Source organism: Caloenas nicobarica, chromosome Z (genome assembly GCF_036013445.1).
Source record: "Caloenas nicobarica isolate bCalNic1 chromosome Z, bCalNic1.hap1, whole genome shotgun sequence".
In the NCBI taxonomy this organism is placed as follows: domain Eukaryota; kingdom Metazoa; phylum Chordata; class Aves; order Columbiformes; family Columbidae; genus Caloenas; species Caloenas nicobarica.
Genome location: NC_088284.1, coordinates 58,052,999 through 58,074,576, shown reverse-complemented (window position 1 = coordinate 58,074,576; position 21,578 = coordinate 58,052,999). Strand labels below are relative to the sequence as shown.

Below are 21,578 nucleotides of genomic sequence, written 5' to 3'. Positions count from 1 at the left end.
TAGTATCTCCTTATTATTTAAAAACTGTTATTGGAACAACATGCAAAAGAGAAAAACTTTTGCCAGCCTTCAGGACATGTTGAACATCTGTGCATATATAGAATAGACTGTGGCAACCTGTCTTTGTAGGAAGTCAAATTTGGCCATCACTGTGCGACATAAACTGGCAGGGATGCATTAAATGTATTCTAACTAGTCTGTTGCAGGAAAATAAAGCTAGAGAATTTTTTTTTGTCGTGGTAGTTGTCAAAGCTGATTTTTTTTTAAATTAAATTCTCTTTTTCTAATTTAAAAAAATGGGATAATGGAATTCTAACCAAACTTGAGCTAGCTTTTGATCTCGTTGATCTAAGGTTTAAAATATGCTTTTCATCTATTAATATTTCTCTCATTGCTATAAAAGACATTGTTTCTTCTGTTCTTCAGCACAGAAAAGGACAACAGGTTTTATCAAGTGATAGAGTGGTTGTTCTGTTACTGGTGAAATCATGAAGGCTTTCAGTACCATGTTGTGTTGGACTTTGTAGTTCTGAATCAGCAGATGAGTGTTTCCATACAGACAGAAACGTATGTCCCACACTGAGTGCTGATACCAGGAGGTATTGGATGTCCCAGTTTCTGCTGGCTGAAGCCTGGGTGCACATATCCCACACTCACAGCAGCTCACAGGCAGCATTTTGAACGTCTAAATGAAACCACGGCTTGGAGCAGTGCAGGAAGCATTAAGTCAGCATGGTCTTAAAATGATCTGCAAGGTGATGCTTTCTGAGAAACAAATAATTGCCTACTCTCAGCCTATTCCAGTAATAACATGTTGGGGTTTTTTAAGTAGGAAGGACTAGTGACACCACAGGTCCAGACACAACACAGCTGCTTGTAAAAGTAGTACTGCTTGTATTTGGCTTTGGCATTTCTTTTTCCATGAGTTGAATATTTTGGGAGAGTTCTAGTTTGAAGCTGATGTATCATGTATTCTTCTGTTCCATATGGCTATAATATTTCTATAGGTAATAGCCTAACAGCTATATGTAATGTCCAAAACCAAGTATCCAAATCACACATAATATCAAAAGATTGCCAGTACAGATACCCACAGTTGAATCCCACATTCTGTGAACCAAGTTTAGAAGGACCTTTTTGAGAAGAAGTAATAGTTGGTATTGGAAATCATAGATTTGTTGATACAGGCTGTAATTTTACAAAACTCATGGCACTGGCAAACTTTGTTCTCCATAAAGTCAGTGGGAAACTCTCATTCAGATCAGCAGGAACTGAGCCAATGTTGAGCACTTTGAGAATTCCTCACTTAAACTTCTTTCTGATGGGGACGAGGGGAAGCTAAATGTAGTGCTATGCAAAATTTACTAATATGGTTTTGTATATGTAAGCTGCTGCTTCAGTTTTCTTGAAGAGCTAATGACAGAAGTACTTAGGACCACTAGGACTGAAGCTAGGAAGACATAAACTGAACCCAGACTTGCAAATGCAGATCACCTGCTACACCACACGAACACATGTAAAAAAATAAGCAAGAAAAACTATTTCACAATGTTTCCTCTGCCCTTGCCTCAGTTCTGCAACATTAATACTGAGAACATTTTGGTTCCAAAGCATTTGGGGAAGAAACAGGTGGCAGCTCTGCTGCCTACATGTCCCTTTAGCTGGTACAGTAAAGACTTGATAATCTTCCCCACTGTTTCTAGGCATGCAGTCAAAAGTTGTTAATAGCAGAGGGTCATTTTGAATATCTCCCAGAAGGGCTCAGGGCAGTGCAGTGCACAGCAATAAATGTCTACTCCTGAATTTACTTTCATATTCTTCTTTTTCCTTACACAATTTGTCACATGCCTCTCTATCAATCAAAAGAGACCAAGCTTTCACCATTAAAAAATAATACATAAGCCTGTTTCCAGGATTAAACATCTTGATAATTTTATTTGCACAATCACTAATTACTAGCAGAGTACCATGATATTTTAGCTGTATATAACCAGGCAGCTTACTCACACCAGGCATGTCTCCTACAATTGCTGAGGGGAGTATCTTGATATTCATGGCAAATAACACACAATAACAAGAACTGCAGCTCCTAAAATCTGTGCTAGCAAGTGCAAACTTCTTGGGGGGAGCATCCATGCCACTGTTACTTGAAAGATATTGCTTTGGCAGACAGGCCTTTATAAATATTTAAATCTTTCTGTAAAAAGCACTGAAAAAATAAGATTCATTCCCGTTTTGCATTTTTTTGCATTTTTGTTCCCAGCTCCTTGTGGTCAAAATGAAACCAGAGAAGATGGCAAAATAATCCAGCTACCTCCCTGCAAGACAGGAGCATGGATCGTTCCTGCCATCATGGCCTGTTACCTCTTGGTTGCAAACATCCTTTTGGTGAACCTTCTCATTGCTGTTTTCAAGTGAGTGACACATTGCAAATTATGGAGGGGCATGGGGGAAGATGGACATTATTCACTGCCCAAGGTGGCTGCTAAGCTGAAGACTTTGGCTGAGACCCATTTTCAGAGGTTGTGAGGGTGAGAGGGAAAGAAGCAGTAGCTTGTCTCCAGGGAATGAGGGAAATGCCAAGTTTTTCACATTGTCTTGTTTCCAGTGACAGACACCCAGCGGGAATTAGGGCAGAGAAGCCATAAAACTTGAAGTTCAGTTATGTCCTCATTCACTCCCAATATGGAAAACAAGAATAAAAATACTTTCCTGTCTCTTTGGGTTGTTGTAAGACAGTGGTTGTACAGAGCAGACATACAGAGCAGTAAGATACTTTGAAATGGCTGATTACCACTCTGCTTTGCAGAAGCACAAACGTATTCATTTCTTTTGCTGTTCTTCCTCTTTTCGTGACAAGGAAACATTTGTCACTACTAATGAAATGTCTTTAGTTAAGGTGCTGTCTTATCATCTTCAGCAAAGTACCCAAAACCATTTCAATCTGATGTTATTTTCCTCTTCTTGCCTTCTAGCAATACATTTTTTGAAGTCAAGTCCATATCCAACCAAGTATGGAAGTTTCAAAGATATCAGCTAATCATGACGTTTCACGAAAGACCTGTTCTCCCACCACCTCTGATCATTTTCAGCCATATGACTATGATATTCCAGCACCTCTGCTGCAGATGGCGGAAGCATGAAAGTGACCCAGATGAGAGAGACTATGGATTAAGTAAGCCTTAGACAATTTACAGAGTGGAATTTTCCAATGCCCTTGGTAATATCTGATGTTTGACAGGAATGAAGGCTAAGTTCAGCACCTTCATAACTTTTCCAGCAGAGAATTACTTTTAACTGCAAAAATCTTACCTGAATCAGTGCGTTTTACCTGCGTTGCACAACCCTTCGTTCTTCTCAGAGCATTAATGAGGCTATGTTTTTTCTGGAGTTTTGGGGGATTGTTCCCCACATTGTTCCTTCAAAGCAAATGAGTTTGCTTTGGTGTTGCTAGCGGTCTGTTATTGATGGAATTTTTCTTACAGTCCATCGCAATTCCAGATCTCTGGTTTATGTCTGAAAACACAAAGCATTCCTGCTGTCTGAGCAAACAGCACATACTGCCCCACAACACACTTTTTGCCTAGATAAGCTGAGAGATGGTGAGAAGTAATTATTTTGTAGACACATGTTCTCTTCCTGACATGGACTCAAACTGGAGGAGTAGTTTCTCCAAACATTTTAATATGAACTCCCATAAGCACGATGGAAAATCTGTCAAATTATTTTGATAACACTTTCTCCCCTCTATCTAGTTCTTCAAAGCCAAAGATCTCCACCTCCTCCAGTGTATATGCCAGAGGCATGCAGCTAAGGGATGTGCATGTCTTCCCAATGTTTGCCCATGCCACAGCCCACTTCTCTATGAGGAGGGAGCTGGAGCCATGTGGTGGCACTGGAGATGCAAGATGCAACCAGACTGATCTCCTCCCACTCATATCACACTGTCTGCCACAGCCCTTGCTGCTGCCTGCAGATATCAGCTCTTGCCATGTCAAATAGACCCTCTGTACTCTCAGACTCCTTCCCTAGCGGTCTGCTAATTTGATTATATTTATATTAGGTTATAGGTGGGCTTTGGCTCCCACCACCTCTCCATGACGTGGCTGGCAGCTGTGTTTAGATCTCGTGCAATCAAAACACATTCATGTTTGCTCAGCATTTGCCTGCTGAAGTGTTTCTGTCTCCACAATCATATGTAATCGAAGCCACTAATTTGGTAATTAGCTGTATCTATCTGCTTTCATACCAAAATGCCAGATAAATTTGAAGTCTGCTTTTGAAAGTTTAGTCCATGAATTCCACAAAAAGAATGTAGTTAATTTCATGTGTTAATCTTTGCCAAATTCACATTTTTCCATCGTTTCCACAGAACTTTTCATAACTGAAGATGAATTGAAAAAAGTCCATGATTTTGAAGAGCAGTGCATAGAAGAGTATTTTAGAGAAAAGGATGACAGATTCAATTCCTCCAATGATGAAAGAATCCGTGTCACTTCAGAAAGGTGCATTTTTTTGTTCGTTGTCTCATAAGTTGATCTGGACATGTGTTTCTGTTGCCATTCTCAACCTTCCTTTCTTTTTCTTGAAAACGTAAACATTTGAGGTATTTTTAATAAGTTTTATCTAAAAAGTAGGGTGAGAAAAGGTGGTGAATTTCCAGTCTTCAATTTATCAGTCCTAAAAATTCAGAAATTGGTTCATATGCTGTGGTGTTTATATGCTTTCATCACACAGTAGCTGAGCAACAGAGTTAAATTTTGAGGACAAAGTTTGTTTGATTCATAGCATTGTTACCAGTAAATATTTTAGGGCAATATCCTAAGAGATATTAATAAAACTTATGAACTACTGAATATTCCATTCCCAGTATACTCCACTTTAACTTGAGTAACAGAGGTCAGGTGAGTTGTCATTGTAAGCGATTACACAGATATAACACTCTTCTCCTTATACATAATTTCTAGCACTGCCCCTGATGCAGCTATGCCTAAAATATAGTTTTTGTAGGCAAGGAAACATACTTTTGATTTGCTTTTGGAATAAATCTATCCCAGAGCAAGATTAGCAGATATATTGTCCTTTAATCATGTGCATTACTGAAAACAGCACTCCTATAACACATATTTTAGAAAAAGATATTAGAGATATGGTTAGATTTAGAATGGCTTCCTCATAAAGAATGGCCAAGTAAACCAGCTCTACTGGAAGAGACAAATGAGGAATTAAATGATAGAAGTCTATATGAGTGCAAGGAGAGCGTGAGTAGAAATCATTTGTTTGCTCTCTCTCCCAGAACAAGATATAGGGGAGCAACAGATTAATCCAGCAGCACTGCAAGGTTCAAAATAAACAAAAATAGGTGATTTTTCATTCAGTAAGTAGTGGAACAGATCAAATTCTTGAAAGATGATGAGGTCTAAAAGAAGCTGGTCATGTCAGCTAAAAGTCCACACGGGTTCAAATAGACTTTAGACAAGCTTATGGAAGATAAGTCCAGTAAGGACTGCTATATACATGGAGATCATACTGAGCACATGAAGTTCCTGTGCAGAAAATGACTGGCGAGAGAGAGGGAGAGAGAATGAGACTGTGAAATACAAGGGAGGAAGGATTACATATGCTTCAAAGTAAGATAGTGGGTTAAATTGATCTATGGTCCAACTGAGTACCTTATTTCTTGTGTTCTGATAGTCCAGTGGTCAGATGACTAACCTGAAAACCATAGATGCACATTCAAATCTCTGTTCATGCACAGCTTTCTCTTTGGTGGCCAAGGAACAAGAGGCATGTTTGAAGCCTCTGTAAATAAGCAATAATCCAGCTGAGACCTTCCCTACACTAGCCTAGTGCTCTAAGTCCTTGAAAACGAATACATTACAGTCTGCCTTTGCACTCTGTGCTGGCTCTGTTTTATAGGAAAAGAGCTCTTATCTCTATTTTAAATGAATGACTTAAAGCATCTTGTTCCAGAAGAGATCTCATGATTATGAATCCTAAATTAAGGCAAGCACCTGAGCCCCACGGATAAATAGTTCTTTAAAAATGCATTTACTTTAGCCAATAGCATAACACAGAAACCAGCATATCCTAGTGCTGTAAGGGAGACCCTGGTAATGACCCCACGGGGTACAGAGGCCGCTCCCCAACCCAAGCAATTGCAGCAATTAAATCAGAGTTGAATGCAGTTCTCATAATAGCTCTCTTCTTTCCTTGCTAAACCAATGCAATGCTGTACCACAAGAGTCAAGTGCAAATATTTATCATAGAATCACAGAATGTCCTGAGTTGGAAGGGACCCACAAAGATCATTGAGTCCATCTCTTGTACCTGCACAGGACAGCCCCACAGTTCACACCGTGTGTCTGAGGACCTTGTCCAGTCTCTTCTTGAACACTGTCAGGCTTGGGGCCGTGACACCTCCCTGGGGAGCCTGTTCCAGTGCTCCACCACCCTCTGGGTGAAGAACCTTTTCCTAATGTCCAACCTAAACCTTCCCAGCACATCTTCCTGCCATTCCCTCCGGTTCTGTCATTGGTCGACAAAGAGAAGAGTTCGTCACCTGCCGCTCCTCCTCCCCTTGTGAGGAAGCTGTAGCCGCCATGAGTTCTCCTCCCAGTTTCCTCCAGGCTGAACAAACCAAGTGACTTTAGCCGCTCCTCATACAGCTGCTTCTCCAAACCCTTCACCAACTTCATAGCCCTCTTCTGGACACTCTCCAGCAGCTTTATCTCCTTTTTATCCTGTGGTGCCTGGAACTGCACACGGTGCTGCAGGTGAGGCCGCACCAGTGCAGAGCAGAGCGGGACAGTCACCTCCCTGCCCAGCCAGCAATGCTGGGCTTGATGCACCCAGGACACGGGTGGCCCTCCTGGCTGCCAGAGCACTGTTTGCTCCTGTTCAGTTTGACATCAACCAGAACCCCCAGATCCCTCTCCACAGAGCTGCTCTCCAGCATCTCATTTCCCAGTCTGTATGTACGGCCAGGGTTGCTGTGTCCCAGGTGCAAAATCCAGCACTTGCCCCTGTTAAACTTCATGTGGTTGGCGATTGCCTGGTTTTCTAAGTTCTCCTGTGGGAAACGGGAGAGGTGCCTGAGGATTGGAGGAAAGCGGATGTCACTCCAGTCTTCAAAAAGGGCAAGAAGGAGGGCCCAGCTAACTATAGACCCATCAGCCTCACCTCCATCCCTGGGAAGGTGATGGAACAACTTATCCTTGGTGCCATCTCAAGGCATATCAAGGATAAGAGGGTCATCAGGGGCAGTCAGCATGGCTTCACCAAGGGGAAGTTGTGCTTGACCAACCTCATAGACTTTTATGAGGACATAACCTTGTGGGTAGGTTATGGCAAAGTAGTGGATGTGGTCTACCTTGATTTCAGTAAAGCATTTGACACCATCTCCCACAGCATCCTTGCTGCTAAACTGAAGGAAGTGTGGACTCGAAAATCGGTAGTGAGGTGGACTGTGAACTGGATGAAGGAAAGAAGCCAGAGAGTTGTTGTCAATGGGACGGAGTCTAGTTGGAGGCCTGTATCTAGTGGAGTCCCTCAAGAGTCGGTACGGGGACCGGTACTATTAGATATATTCAGCAATGACTTGGATGAGGGAACAGAGTGCACTGTCAGCAAGTTTGCTGATGACACCAAACTGGGAGGAGTGGCTGACATGCCAGAAGGCTGTGCTGCCATCCAGCGACATCTGGACAGGCTGGAAAGTTGGGCAGGGAAAAATTTAATGAAATATAACAAGGGCAAGTGTAGAGTCTTGCATCTGGGCAGGAACAACCCCAGGTTCCAGTATAGGTTGGGGAACGACCTGTTAGAGAGCAGCGTAGGGGAAATGGACCTGAGGTCGTGGTGGACAGCAGGATGACCATGAGCCAGCACTGTGCCCTTGTGGCCAGGAAGGCCAATGGCATCCTGGGGTGTATTAGAAGGGGGGTGGTTAGTAGGTCAAGAGAGGTTCTCCTCCCCCTCTGCCCTGGTGAGACCTCATCTGGAATATTGTGTCCAGTTCTGGGCCCCTCACTTCCAGAAGGACAGGGAACTGCTGGAGAGAGTCCAGCGCAGGGCAACAAAGATGACGAAGGGAGTGGAGCATCTCCCTTATGAGGAAAGGCTGAGGGAGCTGGGTCTCTTTAGCTTGGAGAAGAGGAGACTGAGGGGTGACCTCATTAATATTTATAAATATGTAAAAGGCGAGTGTCAGGAGGATGGAGCCAGGCTCTTCTTGGTCACAACCAATGATAGGACAAGGGGCAATGGGTACAAACTGGAACACAAGAGGTTCCACTTAAATATGAGAAGAAACTTCTTCTTAGTGAGGGTGACAGAACACTGGAACAGGCTGCCCAGGGAGGTTGTGGAGTCTCCCTCTCTGGAGACATTCAAAACCCGCCTGGACACCTTCCTGTGTAACCTCATCTGGGTGTTCCTGCTCCAACGGGGAGATTGGACTAGATGACCTTTAGAGGTCCTTTCCAATCCGTAACATTCTGTGATTCTGTAAGTGGTCTTAGGGTTCAGGTGGGAATGTGGCCAGGACAACCCAATGTCCTCAGCTGGCAGGAACCACCACACCTGGAAAAATTGGCTGGCTACTTCCATCAGCAATGCTTTACCAAAAGATGTTAAGCAAAGTACCAATGCCCTGTTACAGGCTTGGGAACTGCTGTCTATGTTTTATTTGAATAAAACCATTCTCTGGTCCCCTATAGCAAGCAGGGTGGACACCCCTGTAAGTGACTTTCAGTTCCTACAGTCTTTGTGGCATTCAAAAGGATATTGAAGTATAAATGATGCCTTAAAAATGGACACAAATCCACAAAGAGACTTGTGAACCTAATTCTAGCAGTCAGTTAAGAGATCTACTTCTGAAAAGAGTGCCTTACTTCTGTTAAATCATTACTTCAGCTGAATTATTGATGTGCGAAGGTTAAAAATAAATATAACCAAAATGAATGCCAGCAAAAGCCATAATCTCCCAAACCATAATTATAACAGGTAATATAACATTTTTGCCATGTTCCCAGGTCTGACCTTTTATGTTTTCTTCCTGGTCACTGAATATTATTCTTAGATAGCCCATGTTAAGTTTCACTATTAGAAATTTTTGAGCTTCAGCAGAACATACTTGAAACACATTTTACATGTAGTCACCTCTTTTTCTGTTCTCGTCCCCATCTGCTAGGATGGCTCGGCACTTTCTCATACATTGGATAAATATTGCTGCAAGGAAAAGCACAGGTGCAACAGAGGCATCATACATGGATATTGTGAGATTTGCCAAAAGGTTTATACTTTCTCCAATACACCTGCAAAAAAAAATCAAAATAAAAACTTATTTTGAAGTCATGTTTTAATTCAAAATGGTTCCTGAATGAAATACAGCTCTAGCTGTCTATTCTCTGAGTGCAAGGTCATCCAACAATATGGGAAAAAAGAACATTTCCTTTATTAAAACACCTTAAGGACCAGATTATGACTGTATTTCTCCAGAACATATCCTCTTATGTCCACAGTGTTCGGGTGATGTGATTTTATCATGTTTCTAGCAGGATTACTCCCCAAGCATGGTGCTGTTCTGTGTGATGAATGATTGCAGAACTGAACTTCAAATTAATATAAGGGAATAGCACTAATTAAAATAATAACTATTTGTTACAAAATCTGGGAGTGGCCATATGCAATATATTTGACAAAAGGTGACTAAATTTATTTAATAGTTTGGGGTTTGGATGAGATCATCACTCAAGCTTTCTTTTTGTGAATAAAATTTTATAGTCAGGGTCCATCCAGTATAAATATACATATATACTTCTAAGTTATCTATGCACATCCCTGGGTACCTCTCTTTCTGAAGCTGGACTACACTATCCTTATCTTGTTGAGTTGCTATATAAATTTACCACTACTATTAATGCAATCACATCTGCAATTATTTCCATAGCAACCAAAAGACCATGTAACTCAAAAGTCTCTCTTCATCTTGGCCAGCAATACCACCACTCTTACATTCTGTGCCTCTGGCAGTAGATAATGGATCATGTTCAGGGAAGGCAGACAATTATTTGAATGTTTACCACTAAGGTATGACTCTAGGTTCTTCTTGGGATGCATTAGTTGTGTTCAGTAACATCACATAGCACTCATGTGAATGCAGTATGCACATCTTATCTCACTATGGACAGTTATATTCCAGATACAAATAAGTAACCAAGTGCAATAATAAAAAAAAATTTAAAAAATAAAAATTATGGATGAGTAAAATTTAAACTAATAAATAAAGAATTTTTAAAACCCTATAAATTCATTCTAGTTCTTGGGTAAATGTTGCTGGAGTGAATGTTTTTTCTTGTTTGTAATCTGGGCATTCTCAGGTAAAATCCAGGAGGTTTTTCCAATTGTTCCATATGTCTGACAGCCCTAAAGTTGTGATGTTATATCTGTGCATCATCTTGGAGCAGTTGTTACAGAATCCAACTGTGTGATGAGGCACTCAATTATTAGCTGATAAATATTTCAAAACTACAATTGTTTTTATAAAATAGCAGTTCAGATAACTAATAATATGAGTGAAAACTCAACTACTTCCCATATAAGCTGCTCTGTCACTATGGAATTATATCATGTGCTTGCAATAACATGAATCTGTTTTGTTGGAGAAGCTGGTAGAACTACAGGTAGACTGCTGCTTAAATGATAATAAGATGAGTAGAACAAGATTCTTTGAAACTACCAGTTCTTTTCTTAGAAGTGATTATTTGATCTTTCATCTATTGAAGTCTGATGACAGCAATACAGTTACTGCTTTACATTTGATTTGCTCTGCTTGTGCTTTCAAAATTCACGATCTTCAACAGAAAAAGCCCATATTTCACAGGAATGTGAGACTTGCTGTAGGGAGTGGTGTCACACTCCTCCCTCTCCTCTCTTGTGTGGGTGGGTTCCTGTTGCTCATCACCATGAGGTAGTCAGACCTCAGTGTTTCACCAGCTAAAGTTCTGTGCTTTAATTAACAAGACATTAATGCTGCCCAATTCATTGCTAAAATCTGGCTTCCCTCTGGGTAAGTCAGAGTGTTTATGGTGTTGCCAGTTCCAGGCCACTTGTCCCGTTGGAAATTCAACTAGCAGTAGTAAAAGATTATATTTATCTCATCAGAAATCCTGGCTATGATTGACAGGGCGCCTATTAGCATTTGAGTATGAATTGCACTAACAGGCAGAGAGTAAGAGACTTGTGAAGAGAAATGTGTGGAAATCTTGCCATTTGGTGTTCATCGCCTTTCTGTTCATTTTTCAGTGTCTACAGGAATGGGGAAAACCAGAATTGTAACGTTAAAAATCAGACAAAGATAACTATATAAATGCATTGCTTTTAATACTTCTTTGGTAGATAATGGAGGTCCCTGGTCTACCCTAGGGACTGCAACCAGATAAAATAATTATGAGAAGAAATTTCATATGTGCTAGAGGCAATTTAATTGTGTAAAATTAGAGTACTCCATATAAATCCTTCATTTTCTGGCATTTTAGAAGCCAGAAAATTGAAATGGTTGAAAGCCACCAGCATAAATTAGTATACAATTCACCTTACAGTCAAAAACATTTTAAAATGAGACAGATCAACAGTCTAGAATGGATATGCTAAAGTTTAAATTAGGGTCACACATCCAATTATTACCTATTAATACTTTAACTTTTTATTTATTTATATATTATGATAAGTAGCTAATAAGTAACTATCCGTCATTTAAATCCCTAAGATATTAACACAGACTACACAAAGCACAGTCACAGTAATGGAGTAATCTTAGTTTGTGTACTCTGTTGTAGGCTGTATTTGGTTTGATCAGTGTTCTCCTCCCTGCAGTTTTCATGCATACTTTACTTGAGATTAGCCACATTCAATACAATAGCTGATACTTCAGTTTGTTGTGGGGTTTTTTTGCTATATATCTGAGCTAAAAATTAATCAGTGAACAAAGAAACTATCTCCTTAGGTGCATATAGCAGTAGCTGGTGTAAATTTGGAGCAAACACCAGGAAAAAAAGAAAACGTTACCCACCTTCTTCATTTAGTTCCGCACTTACACATACCGGTCCTGCCTGTGGCACAACTGGGGACAGCATCGTGTGTCATCTGCTCTAAGTGTTATTCATTTATAACAACCTAATTAGAAGTTTTGGCAGCAGAGAGGCAGCAAATCATAGAATCATAGAATCATAGAATCATAGAATCATAGAACCATAGAAACATAGAACCATAGAATCATAGAATAGTTTGGGTTGGAAGGGACCTTCAAAGGTCATCTAGTCCATCCCTGACTCCCAGATCATAGTAACATTTCTCTAATAACCTGTCCCTGGGATAGGGGACACCTCAAACCCCTTCTGCATTACTCAGCAGATACCCCTGGTTTAACCCACTGGAGCAGCTTCCTGGTATTTCTTTGCTGAACATCTTTTATGAGGGCTTTGAAGCAGGGGAAGTGGTGTAGGTGGGCTTTGAATTTTAAGACTTATTTGTTCCCGTGTGCTTTGGTGACCTATTAGCTGAACATCATTGCCTCACATAAATTAACCTGGTTAATTCTTCCCTTTTTTAAGGGTAGAGAACATGGCCATGCGACTGGAAGAAGTAAATGAGCGAGAGCACTGCATGAAGGCCTCTCTGCAGACTGTTGACATCAGGCTTGCTCAGCTGGAAGATATGATGGGACGAATGGTGACCGCCTTAGAAAAACTGACTGGCATAGAGAGAGGTGAGACAACCAAGATACGATCCAGGACCTCATCCGACTGCACTGATGCAGCCTACATTGTGAGGCAGAGCAGCTTCAACAGTCAGGAAGGAAATACTTACAAGCTTCAAGAAAGCATAGATCCCACAGGAGAGGAGTCCATGTCCCCAACATCTCCTACAATCACGCCCCGCATGCGAAGCCACTCTTTCTATGCAACAAATATGAAGGACAAGTGTGGGTTGGAAAAGTTTGAAAGCATTTTTAAGGAAAGATCTCCAAGCCTGCATCGGGCTATCAGTTCCCACTCAATAGCAAAAGAAGGAAAGGTTCCCTTAGCCCCTACTAGCACTTTGTCAATTGCCCCAGACTCCAGAAGGCCTTCATCTTGTATAGACATCTACGTTTCTGCCATGGATGAGATGCATTCTGACACAGAGCCTCTTGACAGCTCCATAAATATTCTTGGTACTGGAGATGCAGCTCTGCAGGCTCACATAGCCTCTTCCATTTTAGCTAACAGTGCGTACATTAGCAGTACACCTGGCGAAAAAATTTCTGGCAGGAGTCTTGATTACGAGGAAACCTCTGGAATAGAAACAAGAGCATTTTCTTCAGGCTATTCACAAATCACAGATTGCCAAATCCCCTGGGATTCAGACCCTCCCTTGTATCACACTTTAGAGCGATCTAAAAGCAGTCGTTATCTGGCTACAACCCCATTTATTCTAGAGGAAACGCCAATTGTGAAATCTCACAGTTTTATGTTCTCTCCATCTCGAAACTACTTCAGCAGCCTTGGCGTCCCAGTCAAAACAGCTGAGTACACAAGTATTACGGACTGCATAGACACAAGGTGTGTGAGCGCTCCCCAGGCCATCGCAGAGAGGGCCAGTTTCCCTGGAAGTCTCGGGGGCAAAGTGGAGGACTTGGGATGCTGCCACCCAGAGAGAGAAGCTGAACTAAGCCACCCAGGCTCTGACCATGAGGATAGTGAGGCCAAAGACAAGAAGGGGATCCCCTTATCTCCTCAAGATGGCAACGCTACAAGAACGCTGGCCAACAGTATCCTACTTCCAAAAATAGAGCGAGCCAACAGCTACTCTGCAGAGGAGTCCAACATGTTGTATGCACAGCACACACGGAAGAGCTACTCCATCAGTGACAAACTTGACAGACAGCGAAATGCAACAGGCCTGCGAAACCCATTCCAGAGGAGTAAGTCCTCCAGGCCAGAGAGCAGAGGGGACAACCTGTCCATGAGGAGACTGTCAAGAACAGGAGCCTTCCGCAGCTTTGAAAGCAAGCACAGCTAGGCCTAGACAAAACTCACCAACAGTCTAAGGGTCATCTGCTCTCCAGTCAATTTTTCTTAGCAGAACTAAAAAAAACCCCTCACGTCATCCCATGTCAACTCTAGTTGGCATTAGCCACTGGTCAAGGGAGCACATTGTCAGTTTCAGCATCACCCACTGGTTGCTGCATCTTGACCCAGCTGACATTTGCACTTAAGGAAAAAGGGAGGGATGAAAGCTTTACAAAGACTTCAGTAAACAACAGGAATAAGAAGCCCCCTTTATGAAGTCACAGTAAACAAATGAGTAGGTTCAGAAATCTGCCTTTTATTAGAAGGCATCCTAAGATCTTTGATCATTATTCAAGCTTTTAGGATGCAGGAATTAACTGGCAAAAAGAGACGTACAAATTATATATTCTAAACTTCAATCACAACTTCTTTTTCATCTGTTTCACCATTGTGATGACTGATGAAAAGCATTTGTTATTTCTGTAGGAACTGGCAGCAAACAAACCTGAAGCCTCTCAAATCCCTTGCATCCCACACTTGTGGAAATGAAGAAAGATGAACAAGATAAGAACCACAATGTTCACTTGTCTCTTTTTGTATCAGCTTCTAGTGCCACAAAAAGTTTATGTTTTCAAGAGCAGAAAGGGAAATGAAATGCCTTTTATACTGCAACTTAAATGGAGGAAGAGTTTATGTTAAAATATCAGGTGATTTCCTGTATAAAACAGGCACTCTAGATTCTAGCACAGCTGAACAAGCTCAGGATGAATGTAATTAAGCGGAATAGTATATATTTATTTTTTTACCACATTTGTCATCAATATGTTGTCTCACTACATCAAAGGATGTGATGGAACAGAAAGAACAGAGTTACCCAAGCAGAGCACAGTAATATTGTCAGGTTCTCACTGCTCCACTTAATTTTGTATACAAATTGGGGAGATTTACCCACCAGGCCACTACCAGGCTCTTCTTGCTGTTCCATTTGAGCTTCCAGTGTTTTACATCATTCCCTCACCTAAAAATATACACCTTTTTTTTTGTATTTTCATGAGGACATGACCATATTTGAACATTTCAAAGTACACAAGATTTATCAAGCAGTCTGAATCCAGGTTAATACAATTAGACTGAAGTTGCTTAAGGGAAAATGTTCTTGGCAGAGGACTGGAAGACACTAAAAAGTATATATGCTTTTAAGGTAAGTTAAAGAACCAAAGCAAAACTGTAGGTGTCTGTAAACTGCAAAAGCCATCAGTTGAGACTAGGCTTTCACTGTTCTGTAGCGTATCACACAACATACATTCTAGTAGAAGAAAGTATATCTGAACGGTAGTGCAGTTATGGGTTTTGGCTGAAGACAGTCGTAACTCCTCTGACCCCACCCAGGTTCCAAGGGTCCACAAAGTCAACCAGAGTTCTCGTGAGAAGATAACACATTGGTCACAGGTGGAAGGGTATGTATAAGATAGGAAAAGGGTGAAGAAGCATGAACTGCAACTGCATCAAAATTTCACATCCTTTATGGAGGCACAATTTTTAAGCTTGTAAAGCGCTGAAGCTAGTGCTACTAAAAATTAAAACATCTCTACAATGACCAAGATCTGTGTAGAACCAGCTCCTTTTTATTATTAAAAATGAACACATGTGAGTGGGGTACATACTTCCCATTATTTAAATGGGAATTATCTTCCGAATCTCTAAGGCAGCTTTGAAAATGCAGGCTGACATTTTCTCACTGGGATCTCACCCTGGGAGACTCAGAGCACTGTATGAGAGCTAAGTCTGAAAGGCAACAAATCTAGACATAAAACTAATCATCAGCCTCCAGAAAAGAGGCAAAGAAGGTGGAAACATTTAGGTACTGAGTCACTACGTTGGAGAGTTCAGGAAATACAGAAATGCAGCATGGGGACTTTAAGCACAATGTGTTTCACACTTCCTGCACCAACGTGTTCCAACGTGTTCCTTGCTTTCTTCTATTTGATCAGGCTTTCAATGAGCTAAACTCCACCACGACACCGTTTTTATGCAATTGCCTTGCAGTCCATGTGCAACGTTAAGGGTCACATGGCAACACCGAGGAAGGTCAGAAACCTTTCTGTGCATTATGAAGCATGCTTGAGAGGGGCTGATTGTTGAACAGCAAAACGCCCAGGGGCAAAGGAACTTGCGTTTTAACAATCTGCTTCAAACGTGCCAACTTTTGTTAGCAGCCTTTTCCTAAGGCTTCTCCAAATCTATCTTTGGTGAGTAGAGGGGGATATTCTCACTTTGTTTTCTTTGTTACTTTTACGAATGTCTGCTAAAACTGTTTGTGGGCTCTTCCACCTTCACCGTATTTACTGGCCTACTCTAGAGGAACTTCAGATTCATTAGAAATTCCTCAACAGCGCTTAGTGAATTAGTTCAAAGCATAGGGCTCTCCTCTGGGGTAGATTTCATTGCTTAGTTTGTCAGGGTAAAGGAATTTGCCAAACCCAGAAGCTGTATAAATGTTTAGGATACAGCACTTTATTGATCTGGAGCACATATTCCAGGTAAAACAAAACAGGACACTTTATTTACCTCTTAAAATTTGCCATTATATATAAAATGTAAATTCAGATGTTAAAAGTGTGATTGCAAGATGTTGGAACACTACTTTTCCTGAATGTTTCCCATTTATTCTACAATGTGGTATCTATAGAATATATTACGATGGATGTTAGATTATTTTATCTTCTCCTGGTTTTTTTACACATTGCATCAAACTGCTCTTTTTTGAATTTGATGGTAAAGCACCCATTCCTTGCAATGGGACCAGATTTCCCACTCCCAATATTATTATGACCATCTAGTGACAGTAGAAGTCTTCTCATCCATCATCATATAGCTACAGCATGTGCCATATGACATACTCTGTATCGAAGGATAGCTTATGAAATATATATACACGCGTATATACATATCTCCCATATATAAACCAGTATAGTTGTGACATGTGGTAATATTAGTGAACGTTACAGGACAGTTTTAATATCACATTATAAGCTCTTGTTTGTAAATCTGTAACATTCAATAAAATAGCACATGTTGCATTGAGCATTAACTTCCACTATCCAATTATTAGCTTACATATGGAATATGCATTTCTGGTCACAGTGTGTAAGTTTGGTATGTCCCACACACTTCTCTGTATAGCTCCACTTAAATGTCTGTATGAGCTGATGTATAAACCTCTAATGAGCCACTGTGGACTGTGACAGGTGAGCTGTGATAGTGTGAAAGGTGAACTGGCATGTTATGCAAAAGATATAAGATAAATGAACTTTAATAATATTTTGAAACTCAACTGAGCTTAGCTGTTTGTTTACATATGCTGGCCGACTGAGGAAGCAGTGTACAGTATTTTATAAATATTTTCCTATAGTAATCTGTTGTTTCCAGTTTAAGTGATGCTATTCTACAGTTGGGGTATACACTTGTCCTAGGTATTGGATTATAGCACATTATTCTTTCACAATAACAGTGTGATATGACTGAAGTAGTTTCTCTTCCTTACAGTCCAGTCTTTTTCGTGTCAATGAAAATGCATGCATTGTTTCATGAGTTTTTTGGACTACTATGAGACTTAACATTTTGCTATTGCCTGCCTGTAAAGATGAATCCAGTTAGGAATGAATTCAAGCTTTTGGATGTTTACATTATTTCCATTATGTTTGATCTTTAGCAAAGTAAGTGATTTTTTAATTATTTTTAAATGACAATTGTATTTTATGAAATTGAAATATTCAACACAAAATGCGGACATACAGCAGTGCTCAGACATTTGGCTCTCTCTTTTTTTGGAAGAGATAAGGTGCTACATTATTGTTCTTAGCACAAGTGCCAGTTAACAAATGGCAGTGAGGGGATAATTTGAAAATAAAATGAAAAACCAAAACATCCATTCATCCACATAAGGAAATCCCTCTGGGTTCCAGACATAGATGACTTTTTTTTTTCATTTTCCATCAATAGATTTTTTGGTAAAAAAAAAAAAAAAAATTATTTGTACCTTTTGTGGAATGGATAGCCTTTTGTCAGGGGATAAATATCTTAGTTAGGTATATTTTTTGTATGAGAAGAAAATGATTTGTTTCTTAGAAACTGTCAGTGCATGGAAAATGCAGAAACACAAATAACTGCTAAAAAAAGTGCTGGTAGCAGCACACAGCCTTAGTCCAATGACTGCAGTTGGAGCAAACAAGTATCGGTCCTGTGAGCAGAAGTTATCAAAGGTATTAGCATAGAGCAAGCCAGTGAAACAAAATTACCTGTAAACTCATGGTGCAAATTTTCAAAACAAGCATAAATGTCTTGTTATGTTGCTCAGGTTATATACTTAAGAGGAGCTGATAATCACCAGAAGGGAAAATGTGAGCTGGTCATTCCTGGATTTGCCTAGGAATACTTAGGTAGTTGTGATATCTCTCCCCTGCTTAAAAATAATAGTATATTTGCATTTTTGCACAAATTTGCACAATTGTTTCAATAAAGGCCACATTTTCAGTTCTGTTAAAAAGATACCAGGTACAGGTCACCTTCAAAAGAAATGGGAAAGCTTCCTAGCATGAGCTTTCCCTCATCCACCTCACATAACAGCACAGTCCAAACTGGGCATAAGTAAAGCGTTGGGGGTGTCTGCTTACCTAATGAAACCCCTCATTTCTCTAGATGGAATTCACCGGCCTTGCCACACCTTGGCATAAAAGCAGTAGTGTTGAATGTGGAGGGACTGAGTTTCTGCACCCCGGTGAGAGTCATCCTGGTTTATGGCCAGCCGCAGGGTGAACACTACAGATCACACAGGCTTCTCTTCTCCGAGATTGACTACGATTATGGTCTTACTGATGCTGGTGCAAATCTGCAGAAAATCCACTTATTTCAATGGAGTACTCTGACTTTTGCATTTCTAACTCCATATTACTTCAAGTCATGGCACAGATTATCCTAAATCATGATCAAGTGGGAAGTCTAATGACTGAGCCTTTGGCGAGGCTGGTTCTGAAACAGTCTCTGACATTTTAAATTTTGCTGTATGCTTTCAGATCTCTTGTAGAGCCACACAGTACGTATTTCAAAAAGCTATTAGGAAACAATGTTTGATTATGGAATTGCTGCTGTTTCTGCTGCAGGGGGGTGATAACTCGTTTATTTTAGTATTTGGTAGGGAAGGTGAAGGGACAGAAGTGGGAATTGGCTGTGAAATACAATTTTATGCCTGCACAAGAGTAAATTGTAGTAAAGTTATATTCTTCTTCCACCACTGCAGTTGTTGTACATGAGGAGAGTCTATATGCTGCTACTGCTGTCTGGAACAGTGTTTGCAATATACTATACTAATAGCTATTTAATCGTTTATTATTTTGGCTATCATTTGTAAGTGTATAACAATCATTTATAAAGGGAGAAAAATGATTAAAATGTCATTTTAAACGAATTCCTACTAATATGAAGCTTTTCAAGTATGATTTGTCTAAATGTATATCACTAGGGAAAACAGTCCTTTCCAAAGGTCTACTGGATTCACGACGCACTTTTAGACTGTGTTTAGATACGTAATAAAAAGCAGAAGTTGGCAATTACTACAGCAGAACTTTCTGAAATTTCTGTAACAATTGTTTTGCAATAAAAAAAGAGATGTAGTTCAAAACATCTGTTCTTACAGGAGCATTTATTTATGGTCATTTGCTTTCAAAGCAATAAAGCAACAATGCAGTGGCAGCTGCTTTTTCTAAGATCTGTCACTGCTCTAGTTCTAACTTTACAGCTCCAAAGAAAACCAAGGGGTTTACACTATTGCACTCAGTAGTTTTGAATGTTGTAAGTTATTTCCACTTCTGGGATCAAGGTGTCACTCACATGTCCCTTATTCTGGCCAATATTAGATCCCAGTTTGAAAGTAGACAGACATACTTCTCAGTGTGTTTATTTAAAAGGAAGGAATAGTTTCTTTTATTTGTAGCTACCATTTCAGCAAGGCGGGGGGGAAACATAGGCACTGATTGCAGATCCCCTCTAAATTGCTTCCACATAAGACTGGGATCAGCACCCTCCTTTGTAAGGCAGTCTCCCCAGATGGGTGGCATTGCTGGCTCTGGTAGCCACGGAAGGTTCATTAAAAACAAAGGGCACCAAATAATCCACTAGTACCTGTGACCTGCTCTGAGCTGGTATCTCACCTTCCTCAAGAAAGAAGTCATTGTCTCTCTCTCTTCATGCAGCTACAACCAGCTCTGACATTTCCTCACAAAAATGCTGAAAGAAAAAAAAAATAAGGCACTGACACAAAATAAACCAAGGTCAGGATCTGCTGCCTTCACAATCAGCCTTCACTGAGATAATAATGTCTTTTAGCTAAACACAAAAGAATCACAGGAAATAAATATTTGATTGAATAAGAAGTATATCAGATACTCAAAACAGTTCTGCACAGGTCAGTCACACTTCAAGAGAAGAATGGTATAGAGAGATGTTCTTTATTTCACATTTCTGGGAAGGAAATTCTAAATTCCTTGATCAGATTTTATCTAATCCTTTCTCAGGGCCTGCCATTCAATGAAGACTATAGGAGCTTTGAAACTCTAAAAAAATATTAAAAAAAAAAAAATCTGTGCCAGACAGTTGTCATTGTGCTTCTTTCCAGGTAATATTATATTTCTGGTCTCTCTGGAATTTTTCACAGTAACGAACTTCACCTAAATTCAGCCAATTAATGCTGTAAAAAAGCAACATCACCAGCCTTGATTTTCATTCCCATGAGCTGCAATCTTGTAGTCTTTAGGGCAGCGGTCCAGTCTCTTTTAATCTCATTAATTCATAATGGCAAAGAACTCCATTTAACATTGACCATGGCAGTCAACCCTAATTCATTATCCTCATGACTGAATACAGCAAAAACTTAAAGCAGCCCTCACTGTGTTTATATATCAAGCTCAAATTTCTCCCTGTTCGTATTTCTGGAACAGCAAAAATCTTACAAAACCCCAGAATTTCACTATTTTAAAATTTTCAAACAACTGATTGCAGGCATAAATATTGTATATTTGGATTATACTTTTGAGAGGCAATAATGACAAGCGTTATCTGATAGAAGGTTACTGTGGTATGTTTATGTGAAGTAACAATAGTAGCCCATGAACAGTTACAGACATCCCACTGCAGATGATACAGGCTATTGTTGTAGAGAACTATGGGTAGAAAAAGAACAGCTATGAGAGGAACTGCCTTTGTTATTCTGGATTTCAAAACAAGAAGTTCGACAGCTGTACAGACAGTTGGAGAGACTGATATGCTCCTACCACCTTCTAAAACTTAATTTTTTTGCTACACCTTTCCTCACTTAAACATGTAGCCAAATGCTAAATAGTCACGGGAACACCACTGAATCAGCCTGTGGAGGTGACAGAATTATCCTTACAAAATATTCCAGCGTTTTTTATTCACAGTGTGCAAGATGAGAATTTTCTTAACAAGCTTGGAAAAATAACGTATCAAGGC

The 21,578-nt window shown here is 40.2% G+C and overlaps 1 protein-coding gene across 1 annotated transcript in view; it reads left to right on the top strand.

The window, feature by feature from the left end:
- TRPM3 (transient receptor potential cation channel subfamily M member 3) overlaps positions 1–14,064 on the top strand; it is a 290,416-nt gene extending 276,352 nt beyond the window's left edge. The window contains 4 exon segments of the mRNA XM_065657683.1: positions 2,264–2,414; positions 2,976–3,175; positions 4,373–4,505; positions 12,615–14,064. Of these exon segments, the coding sequence (XP_065513755.1) occupies positions 2,264–2,414; positions 2,976–3,175; positions 4,373–4,505; positions 12,615–14,064 (1,934 nt within the window).
- The last annotated feature ends 7,514 nt before the right edge of the window (positions 14,065–21,578 follow it).